This window comes from Pristis pectinata, chromosome 17 (genome assembly GCF_009764475.1).
Source record: "Pristis pectinata isolate sPriPec2 chromosome 17, sPriPec2.1.pri, whole genome shotgun sequence".
NCBI lineage: Eukaryota > Metazoa > Chordata > Chondrichthyes > Rhinopristiformes > Pristidae > Pristis > Pristis pectinata.
Genome location: NC_067421.1, coordinates 9,272,936 through 9,285,178, shown reverse-complemented (window position 1 = coordinate 9,285,178; position 12,243 = coordinate 9,272,936). Strand labels below are relative to the sequence as shown.

Sequence of the window (12,243 nt, the reverse complement as noted above, 5' to 3'; positions counted from 1 at the left end):
CGTTGTGGGCTCTGACCAGTGATTTACTGCAGGGATTGGAGCTCAGACCCCAGCTATTCACAATCTTTATCAATGATTTGGCTAAGTGCCAAATTTCTAAATTTGCTGATCATCCTAAACTAGGTGGGATTGCAAGTAGAGGAGGATGTAAGGCAGCTTCAAGAGGATATAAACATGGCAGATCTACTTCTATGTGAAAAGTGTGAAGTTATCCACTTTGGTGTATACAACAAAAGCAGAGTACTTGTTGATTGGTGAAGAATGACTGGTGTTCAATAGGATCCAAATGTGTTTGTACACAGGTCATTGAAGGACAACATGCTAGAACAGCATGCAGTTAGAGGGAAAATTTTTAGCCGTTATTACAAGAGTCTGATTGCAACGATATAAAGAATACCTGGCATATTGTTTACTGTCCTGATCTCCTTGCCCAAGGGATGTAATTGCTATAAGGGGAGACTGGTTCCAGGGATGGTGGGAATGAGGTGTGTGCAAGTAGACAGGGTCTTCTCTCTACAGCTTAGAATGAGGGGTGATCTCATTGAAACAAATACATTTCTTAAAGGGCTTGACAGGTTAGATGCAGGGAGGATGTTTCCCTTAGCCGAGATGTCAAGGACCAGGGGAGATGGTTTCAGATTAAGGTGCAGGCCGTTTAGGACAGAGGAGAAATCTCTTCACTCAGTGGTGAACCTTTGGGATTCTCTATGCTGGAGGCTCATTGCATTCATTCAAAACAGCTCAATAGGACATCAAAGGATACAAGATGGAAGATGATAACCATGATCTTCATGATTGGCAGAGCAGGTCTGCAGGGCCAGATGACCGACTCCTGCTATTTCTTTTCTTAGTGAAAGAAGTGATATATTTATAATTAAAGATTTCTGCTTGAGAGTTTTAGCCACACCAATTTAATGCACTCTGTAATGTTAAATATTGCAATTGCTTTATGTTATGCAGTACACAGGAGTGTGTTCCTTACCTGATATCCACATGGACCAATTTATGCTAAAATCCAATGAGGAACAGTTACCAAAGCAATGGTCACAGATCCATCACAGCAGAAATGGAAAGCTGCCACATCCCCAGCCCCTTATTACATCAGGAATCATGTTAAATATCTCCAGCCACATGATCAGCTGTACTCAACAAGACTGCAAAAGGGCAACACCTTTCACCATAACTTTGCTTATTGACACTTGTCTGTTCTTCCACAATATCCCCTCCCAGCAATTAAAGAGCCCATTCACTCTGCCATCACCACCAACACCCACTCCCCTTCTCACAGTACCTTCCCATGCAACCACCGGAGTTTCAAGACCTTCCCTTTTACCCTTCCCACCATCCAAAGACTCCTTCCAAATGAAACTGCAGTTTACTTGCACTTCTTCCAATTTAGTGTGTTGCATTTGGTGCTCATGATGTGGGGCCCCCCAACATTGAAACAAAATCCAAACACAGATTGGGCATCCACCTTGCAGAATACCTCCATTCAATCCACAAGGATGACCCTGAGCTTCTAACTACCCATGATTTTAACCCACCTCCGCCCCCGCTCTGACCTCCTGGTCCTCGGCCACTGAATCCCAGGAACAGGAATTCTGATAACCAGCTTTTCCAGTTGGTATTAGAACTGCTAGTTCTGATGCAAGTCAATCACATGCAATGTTAGGGGAGACAAGATGGAGGGTTTCAACCCAAAACATCAACAATTCCTTTCCCTCTCCTCCTCCCTTCCCCTCAGATGCTACCTGACCACAAAATTCCTCCAGCAGATTGATGTGCAATGTTAACTCGCTCCCTCCACCTTTCCCGTAGATGCTGCCTGACCCGAACATTTCCAGCATGTTCTTTGTTGTACAGATTTCTACCAGTTCCAGTTGCTTTGCATTTTACTTCTTGTTTAACCTATTGACACTGACAAGGCTCACTTGAAGAATGCAAGGTAGGAACAAGTCAGGAGTGCGCGTGGTCAGACACAGGGAGGTCCACAAAATGAGTGTGATGAGAGATTATGCAAGACAGTAAAGCTGCTGGCACAAGGATCTGGAAAACTGCATCACACCAGCACCAAAGCATGACCGTAAAAACTTATCCATAAATCTTCCTCTGGCACAGTATTCCAAATATTCATTTAATTGACAGGTTTGGTGTTTGGTTTTGCCTTTAGTAAATAAACTCACAGCAGTAACATGGGTTTTGCTTGCTTTCTTAGCAAGGGCTCCAGCTAGAAGAATGGTTGCTCAGTCAGGAAGGACACTGAGTTTGCTTTAGTGGCAAACCTGGAAGTTGGATAAGCCATTTGTAAAACTTGAATTTAAGAATTGCACACAGTCAGAATTCTCCAAAAGTCACATTTCTCCTCCCTGTAAATGAAACTATGGTGTGGACTGGTGAAAGTACATTTTAATGAAAAACTCCAATAAAAAAATAACTGGCAGTGTAAAACAATACTTTACACAATGAATGATTGCATATCATCCTGCATTTCATTCATTTAGTAAAGAATTTTACCTGTGGATCCTGGTTCTGGTAGAGGTAACAATGTCTTCTCATTCTCCATTCTGTTCAAAAGATTGCTTGGCTTTCACAGGAAGGGCACGCTGCTCATGCTCCCATTCCAACTCAATTTCCCACTTCTCCCACTAACATTCAATTGTAGGGGGAGCCATGCTCATTTTCACATTGCACAGCATGGAAGCCTTCTTACAGAATACTTGTGACCCAGCAATGTAACAAGTTTTATATAAAAAAAATTGCTTACACATCCGTGGATCCGATTTTGTCCAACATTCCAAACGGAAGGAAAGCATGGCTTTACATAGGTGAGCCTTCCAGTTGATAGAACAATTATAAAATGTGTTGAACCCTCTCCCTCACCTACCTTTTAAAGCCTATCTTTTCCTCTTCAATCGTTTGGGTCATATTTGACTCTGTTCCATCAATGGTGAAGCCTATGGTGCGGATTTCAAAGGTTCTGGTCTGCAGTGATGAAGTGGAACTTCTAGCAACTTTCTGGGTGGGTTAGCATTGGCCTCAGTTTGCTCATGCTCTTGTAACCCTGACTCCATTAAATCAATAAGAGCCAATGTGGCAACTGTCCTTCACTGCACTTCTTGTTCACTTCCAGTGAAGTGAAACCAGAAATGAGCGCTTAAAAATCTGATGAATTTATAGGACATAAAAGGTACAGAAATGAAGAGATTAGTCATGCACGCTGTTAGAAGTTGTGTATAGAACATACTGTATTTAAAAGATGCAGGGAGACACCGATTTAAAGAATTTTACAAGAGCTGTATGTGCCGGGAACAAAAAGAACATTCATTAACGGATTAAAATTTGTTTACATATATAACATTGAAAAAAAACTTAAGGCAAAATAAATCTTTGTACCTACAAGTTTGTCCATATATATAATATGCTTAAATCCAATACCAGTCACAATACAATCAGGTATGTCTATGCGGTTACATCACATTTTGACACCTATTGTTGCAGGGGTTTTTTCCATTAAAATTTAACCATAACCGCTTTTCCATTTATTATACATGTTTAGATTTCTCCAGAGGGTACACAATTTATAAAGGCAACAGACCAACTAGAACAAAAAGCCAACTGAACAAGTTACATGATAGAGTGCTCTATACAGTTACATCACAGAGTCTGCAAAAGGCGGCTTTTTTTTTAATAAAGGAATAAAGCATGATTTATACAGAAAGCAAAACCAGAGAGGAAACCGAAGAGGGGATTAGGACGAAGCTTGAAGCAGTAAGATTTACTCCTACTATGGGTCTATATGTGTCCGTGGTCAATGTATGTGTGTGTATGTGTGTCTGTGTGTGTGTGGCACTTGGACAGTCTTTGTATACAAAGCTTAACAGTCATGCTTGGACACAGTAAATTGTACAAGGCAATTGTCACCACAATAGGTTTCGAGACTAAGGATCAGGCACTGCACTTTGAATTCAAATATAGCTAAGAAAGCTCCACATTGTACAGGCTTCATCCACAAACACTCTGCGAACACAGAAAAGGGACAGGAATCTTTTACGGCACCCTTCATTCTCAATGCCATAAGCACACAGGGTCTTAGAATTCTAAGCTGCTCTCAAGGAGACCCACTCACCTCGGCTTCCTTCAAAACTGCTCAATTTTCCCAAACCAAAGCATACATTTGCACTTCCTCTGATTTAGCCAGTTCAGAAAATCTTCAGAGGATGCAAGGCAGACCTTTTTCCACAGACCAGGTACTTTATCTTGGATCTGTGTTACCCAATATAAGTTTCTGAAATGGAATCAAGTTTGTTTTTTAAATAAATTGAATGGAATGTCGTTTAAAAGAAAACTAGAGTAAAACACAATAGTGTTGTTGACATCAGCACTACATAATATTTCAGGGATATATGCCAGTAATTTACTTTTAAATCAATAAAAGACATTAGTGAGAGAGCCACCTTGACAGGCTTTTAAGTGTACGAGTACACAATCTATACAACCATTCAACAGAGCAACACTGGTTTAAAAGAATGCAGGTTAGTCACATCTCCTCCTCTCATTGAATATCTAAATATCTTCCTCAAGGGGATCTCACGGGAACATGCAAGGTTTAGAAATCCCACACAATGCAGTCAAAGATTCGAAACATTTGATGTGACCAGACACAGCAACCATAATACTGAATGATCAGTTATGCTTCGATATATCTCAAAGTGCATCAAAAAACTAAACTGAAGTGCTCAAAATGTGTCTGTTGTATTTTCTGTATATTTATTCACTAAGTCAGTCCTGCTTTCTTTCAAACACCATTGCTAAGTTACATAGGATATAGATCAATAAATGTGTGCACACTGGCTGTACAACTTTCAGATCTTTCGCAAATACCAATACAACCAAGTGTGAATTCTCATCTGAGTAGAGTCCACAGCAAGCAGAAAATGCCAAGGCTTCCAGTATGGACAATCTCCATGGTTACAGGTGCCACGGCACAGTTTTTAAGAGTACAATGAATAAGCTGAGATGCGCGAGACAGGATTCAGGAGGAGTTAGAAACAAACGAATTCTGAGCATGTCCAGTCCTGCAGTCCTGGCCCTAGAAAGGCAACACACTGAAAATTAGCATAATCTTGGATGCATGTACTTGCTCCAAGGAAAATACCCTGAAAAACAGAAAGTGTTGGTAATGCAGAGCCCTACTGTTAGCATCTGAGTAACATTGATGCATGATCTGCCATCATTTTACACTTCTGCTTGATTCCAACTTCTGTATAATTGCAGGATTCCAGCTCTATTTTAAAACTCCACTATAGTGTTCAGTTTGTATAGGACAGTGTGCAGGGAACATACAAACTGACTGTAAAACCTTCTATATTGATGAATACAAATGTAGGCCCCTCAGTCAGAAACAGGAGACTTTATAATGGGAAACAAAGAAACAACAAACCAAGTGAACAAATACTTCAGGGCCATCTTCACAAAGGAGGATAAAAACATCCTCCAAATGTTAGGGACCTCCAGTCTAGTGAGAGAACAACCAAAGGAAGTCAGTATTAGTGAAGAAAATGGTGTTGGGGGAAATAGTAATAGGATCCTGCATGGTAGGCTGGTCCAGAAGGCGAGATCACACGGGATCCAGGATCAGCTTGCCGGTTTGGTGGAAGGATACAGCAGGTGGTAGTGGACAGTTTTTCCAGACTGAAGGCATGTGACCAGTGGTGTGCCACAGGGATCGGTGCTGGGCCCCGTTTGCCATAAACGATTTGGATGGTAATGTTGTTAACATGGTTGGCACGTTTATGGATGGATGACATCAAAATTAGTGGTGTGGTGGACAGTCCAAGGCTACAACAGGATTATAGATAAACTGGGAAAGTGGGCCGAGGAATGGCAGATGGAATTTAACTAGAAGTGCAAAGTGATGCATTTTGGTAAGTTAAACCAGGGCAGGACTTGCACAGTAAATGACACAGCCGTCGGGTGTGTTGTAGAAAAATACCTTAGGGTACAAGTACAGAGTTCCTAAAAGTAGTGATACAGGTAGACAGAGTGAAGCCGTATGGCACGCTTGCCTTCATTGGACAGGGCACTGAGTACAACAGTTGGGACGTCATTGTTACAGCTGTACAAGACATTGGTGAGACTGCACCTGGAATATTGTGTGTAGTCCTGGTCGCTGTACTATAGGAAGGATTAAGCTAGAGAGGGTGCAGAATCCCGCCACTGTCTGTAAGGAGTTTGTACATTCTCCCGTGTCTGCGTGGGTTTCCTCCGGGTGCTCCGGTTTCCTCCCACATTGCAAAGACGTACGGGTAGGTTAATTTGGGTTTAAAATGGGTGGCACAGACTTGTTGGGCCGGAAGGGCCTGTTACCACGCTGTAAATAAAAAAGATTCACAAGGATGTTATTGGGACTGGAAGGCTTGCATCGCAAGGTGAGACTGGATAGGCTGGGGCTGTGTTCCCTGGAGGGAAGGAGGCTGAGGGGTGAGCTTAGTGGTTTAAAAGATCATGAGGCGCGTAGATAAGGCGGATGGTCACTGCCTTTTACTCAGGGCAGGGGAATCTAAAACTAGAGGGCATAGGTTTAAGGTGAGGGGAAAAGATTTAAAGGAAACCTGAGGGGCAGGCTCTCCCCCACCTCAAAAGAGGGTGGTGGGTGCATGGAACAAGCTGCCAGAGGTGCTGGTAGAGATGGATACAATTGCAGCATTTAAGACACTTGGACAGGTACATTGATAGGAAAGGTTAAATAGGAGGGATATGGGCCAAAGGAAATGGGACTAGCTCTGGAAGACATCTTGGTCAGCATGGACAAGTTGGGCTGAAGGGCCAGTTTCCATGCTGTACAAGTCTAATTCTCTATGAAGTGGCCCTAGAAACAGTGGATGCATTGATGGTCATTTTCCAACATTTTGACGCTGGCTCAGTTCCTCTGGATTGGAGGTTAGCTAGTGTAACCCCACTACAAGGAAAGAGAAAAAACAGAACTAAAGACTGGTTAGCCTGAGAGCTGTTGTATGGAACATGTTAGACACCAGTAGCAGCAAACTATTTGGAATTTTTCTACTAGAAGAATTGAATCAACTAGTAGCCCTTTGTTGGGTCACCACTTCTTTCCCCAAACCCACTTGATAATTTAAACCAACTGACTGTAACCTCGTCCATCTTTGGATGTCAGGCTCAAGTCAAAACTAGTATTTTAGAGAAAACCTGCATGGTGAAATGTAAAATGTAGCAATTCAATAGAACATGAAGTCACCAACATCCAGAAATGTGAGTTATCACAGTTTAACTACCTTTAACTGAAAGAAACTGGAGTTCAAAGGGATTTTGCATTTGTGAATAATGACCTTCAGATCCTAGATCTTATGCTGGCTATGAGGATTTATTTTACAACATTGCATGACACAAAGGAGTTTCCCTTCACGACTTGACCCTTGTTGGAGAATCCAAGGCAAGCTTTGGCATGTGAATGATACATCCAGGCATTGAAAGTAAAGTAACGTGGTCCAAATAACTGTAGTAATTTCTGGAAACTCATAGCACCAAAGATGGACTTTAGCTAGAAGGCTAATTCTTTCACCACAAGCTCATTAACCAACATTCTGATTTCTAATCTCCAAGGATGGGTGTTGGGGGAATGAAAACAAACTGAGACGTTCACCAAGTTTGAGGTGACTTGGGTTAGATCAGATCAAAACTAACATTTATTCTAAGATGGCTGAGGTGCTTGATGCAGAACCTATTCTGTTCCCTATCACTGGTATTCCTCCTTGATGAATACCAAAAACTTAAAGGGTTACACATTAAGATATTAACCAGCAACTGGAACCCCTTAGTGAAGTTTCATATCAGAAGTTTAAAAAGTTGAGCAAGAAAGATTTACTTTTGGACTGAATACTTATATGGCCCTCAGCTGTTTAATCACCTTTCTGCCTCCCAGCACGTTGATGTTTACCTGTATGCAAGGGTGCTTGTAGTTTAGGAATGCTGATAATGTGGTTGAAACCTGGCCGTCTCCTCAAAAATCAGCTCCTTGAGCTTCTCCTTGGGTAGGTCATCCAACTCCATATCAAACTTAAAGGGGGCTTCTGCAATAGGCTGAAATTACACCACAAATTAACACAGTTTCTGGAGAATAAAATACCAGCAATTGCCAAGGTCTTTTCTTATACACCACAACTCCTAAACATAGTAGATCAAGTTTAATGCTAAACAACTACCACAGCCTTAGGGGAAGCCATTTAGCAGCCCAAACTTGTGCCAACAGAGCTATTCCCCTAACCTGTCCTCGTGTTACTTCAAATTTTCATAATATAATTTGATCACAAGACAGGAGCAGCAGTGGGCCATTCGGCCCATCGAGTCGGCTCCGCCACCTCACTATGAGCTGAACTATTCTCATCTAGCCCCAATTTCCGGCCTTTTCCCCATACCCCTTGATACCTATCAATCTCCTCCTTAAACACCCCCAATGATCAGGCCTCCACAGCTGTATGGGGCAACGAATTCCATAAATCCACGACCCTCTGGCTAAAGAAATTTCTTCATTTTTGTTTCTCCCTTTTCATGGTTCGGCTGCCACATTCCTTAGCCGTGGCAGCATCACCTCTCACATTCCCTCCTCCCTTTGGTTTTCTCTGTAACATCTTGATTCACACTTTATTTTGCACCACACTTCACTCCACTCCCTCCTTCGCTTAAAAAAATGACTTGAACTTCTTCCGATTCTAAAAGACCATCAGCTTGTTTCACTCTTTAGATGTTACCGACATTATTTGTATACAACAGCCACACCATTAATTTTATGAAATACATCCTTTCGAAGAACTCCCTAAGTTACAAGCCCTGATGTACATCTCCAAAAATGAGATACAGTTAGCAAGACCAACTCACATTCACTCTCCCATCTATAGCAGTTTCCGCACTGCATTTTCACATTCCCAATATGGAAGTCGAACAATGTCCTACCTCATCACTGGGATCGTAGTACTGTTCCAGGTAAGGGTGAGCAAGAGCTGCCTCCACTTCAATCCTCTTGTGTGGGTTGAAGGTCAACATTTTATCCAATAAGTCCAGAGCTGCAATAGAAAGGAAACATACATCAAAACCAGCATCTGCACATTTCCCATTTAGACAACTATTTGTAACATTATGCTGCCACCTTTTCCTCATCCTATATCTAAATGAGATCAGCATCAAGTCACTGGATTTCTAAGATGCACTCTGAATTGTCCATGCTTCTCTCAATGTCTTTGTCAATACTGTATAAGAAAGCCTCAGCATCTCTCAAATCTCAGATTGGTATTTCGCCCAGAGGTGACACAGCCAAATTAGATTGCACCTGTTCAGATTGTACCGTTTCACAACGTACCTGCGCGTCAGAACAGTTCAGCTCAGCTGAAATGACAAAATACTTCCAGATTCAAGAACTCAGTACTTTCTTCAGATAATAAAGAACAAATTTAAAGTTTCACTACAGCAAAGCTTATACATTTCATTAATTTAAGGCAATTTAGGGCAACCTGAATTAACAGCCTGACATCTTAGCTGAAAAACTCCCAAGGCAATGTGCTCAGTAGAACAGGCCTTTCCTCTGCAATCTCCTGTCAATGCAGGAAGTAGAGATCATGTTTCGGGGAGAGTTCTTTAACGAAAGGTAAAGCAACACTCGACCTTCTCTAAAGCAGTACTTCAGGTTCTCATATACAGAGCACAATTTTGCATATGACATTAAATGAGCATTATACACCATACGCCGTCTCCAGGCACACCCAACTGGTCTGTCCGCCAGCATGTTATGCACATGGGAGTGCAGCTAGGATTTCAGCCAGCACAATAATGCACCAACCTGGAGCTGCCCAAGCATTAAAATTTGGATTTTCCAATAATATACCAGATTGTGTAAAGGTTTTACTTGCTTCTCCCAAGAATAATTGGAAGAGGCAAGTTAGAGTTGAACACTGTCATAAGACATCTGGGTTCAGTGAGCTTCTGTTGACATTTTCCACATGCGCATTGCTAACTCTTAAATTACACAAAAGATCAACAGCTGTAAACGACAATACATTCGTTAATAAAGACAGTCCTTAACTAATTCAGTAAGGGAAGAGATCCTGATTCAGGAGTTAACAAAGTACTAAATGGAATCATTAACAGGAAAGTCCCAGACTTTAATCTGCAGCGAGTCCGATTCCATTTCAGCTGCGTCATGAGAGCTCACACCCATGATAGAAAGATGATGGATGGCCCTGGAACAGGGAGTTCAGCATAGCAGGAATGGAAGTGAACCAATAATACTGCTCAGATGGAAGTATTCAATCCTCATGTTCTGATGAAAGGTTACCAACCTGAAACCATGTATTTCTCCACCTACAGATGCTACCCAATTTGCAGACTATCTCCAGCATTTTTTATTTTATGTTTCTGTGGATTTTGAGGTCTATTCTCCAAATGGTTAAGCCAATGGTACACTTGTCATGCTACAAATCCTTGAACCCTACATGCAATAATACAGGAGTCCAACCCAACTTATCAACATAGCAAATCCAAGAAATTTTGGCTACCAATCTCCACCTGACCTTTCCACATTACACAAGCTTTCACTTTGGGCCAAAGGGAAAATCACAAATACAGTTCATTTACAATTCTCTAGAAAGGGCTTTTCAAATCTGGATGCATCTTTCTGTACTGTGCCTCAACTGTTAAATTACTTTCAAGTCTCACTTCAGATGAGCAACACAAGCACATTTGTATAAAAATGAAATCACTTCTGCTAAATCTTACCTTTCCCATCAGCTTTGGGGAACAGTCTGTTCCAAGGAACTTTGTTCTTGTGTGGCAGAGATTGCAGGTAATTTCTGGCTTTGACGTTGATTATGCAGTTCAGGTCCTCTGGAGAAGGTGAGCCAAGAATACCTAAAAAGAGATTGTGATTCAAGATGGAACCTTGTTCAGCCAGCAAATTTAATGCTTGATGAACTGTGCAGACAAAATCCCACGTTTAATCACTTGTCTGTGCTGTGCTTGCCAATCTCACCTGTACATTATCTGCCTATAAACAAACAGCATTGATTTTTCATACTGTTGCTCCCATCGATAATAATCCCCAATTCTTTAAACATTCAGGTGACAGCACAGTCCAGACATGGGGACTGCTTACCCAAGGTCACGATCAGTTTCCCCATTTTCAGCTATAATTTAATTTTAAATCAAATTTATTTTCAGCTTTCCCAGCAATCTAATTTGTGTGTCCAGGTTGTACCTTCTCGTGTGTACACTTTAATTTAACAGCGCATAACAAATTTATTCAAAGCAGACAGATGAATAGATTTCTGGATAAAGCAAATCATGGGTGTGGGGATGGTGCAGAAGATAGCATTGAAGTGGAAGTTCAGCCATGATCCTGATGAATGGCAGAGCAGGCTCAAAGGGCCAGATGACCTGCTATTTGCTCCTATTTCATGTTCTTATGGAAAAACTTAATTTGAGAAAGGAATTTTCCCAAAAAAACAGCTCAATGAAATTATCCAGCCAGGGCTCCAATTGCAGAGGAAACGTATAGAACTTGGGAGAAAACAGAATTGGCCTGAACTACGGGATGCATCTACACTGCCATCCTCCTATGTACTTCAGTTAATGAGTCAACAGTGGCTTGAAGCTGCATACTGTAGCTTGACTACAGAAATTCAGGCAACTTTGGTCCTGGAGTGCAGTCACAGGCAATTGAAGAGTTTCCATTAGCTCTGAAGATTAGGTTCACTCTGCAGGAATTTTTATGGAGATGAAGTGCAACACTGCAGTAAGATTGTGAAGAGTTGGGACAGACACCACTTTGACACCAGTCTTCACCGAGATTGGCAACACAGTAGACCTATTGATTAGTCTCATGGTTTGCATGTTGTCATGGAGCAAACACAAGATGGAGACTAATTTCTGTGTGCAGCCAAATTCAAGGGCATTGCAGTCCCTCCCATTTGAGGGGAGTTGAAAACTTTAGTGAGATTGAAAAAGGCATGTGTAGTGACTGATGCTGCTCCTGGCATTATTCTTGGGAGTTGTAGCACAGCAACAATCACATCCACTGCACTTCCAAGATAGATGAAATTCACACTGCAATTCAGGAAGCAGCTCTTCAGGCACTGGGAGGTGGTCTTGGGGGATCCTGACACCAGGGAGACTACTCTGTAGTTACTACAGTCAGAATGCCTCCTTTCTTGAAGATGCTCGTGATTACCGTATCTAAGG

The 12,243-nt window shown here is 41.7% G+C and overlaps 1 protein-coding gene across 1 annotated transcript in view; it reads right to left on the bottom strand.

The window, feature by feature from the left end:
• Positions 1–3,227: 3,227 nt before the first annotated feature.
• Positions 3,228–12,243, bottom strand: part of mapk1 (mitogen-activated protein kinase 1) — a 66,507-nt gene continuing 57,491 nt past the window's right edge. The window contains exons 6-9 of the mRNA XM_052031949.1: positions 10,783–10,914; positions 8,968–9,077; positions 7,955–8,097; positions 3,228–5,089 (exon numbers count right to left, since the gene is read on the bottom strand). Of these exons, the coding sequence (XP_051887909.1) occupies positions 7,978–8,097; positions 8,968–9,077; positions 10,783–10,914 (362 nt within the window). The 3' untranslated portion in view covers positions 3,228–5,089; positions 7,955–7,977. The remainder of the gene's footprint in view (positions 5,090–7,954; positions 8,098–8,967; positions 9,078–10,782; positions 10,915–12,243) is intronic.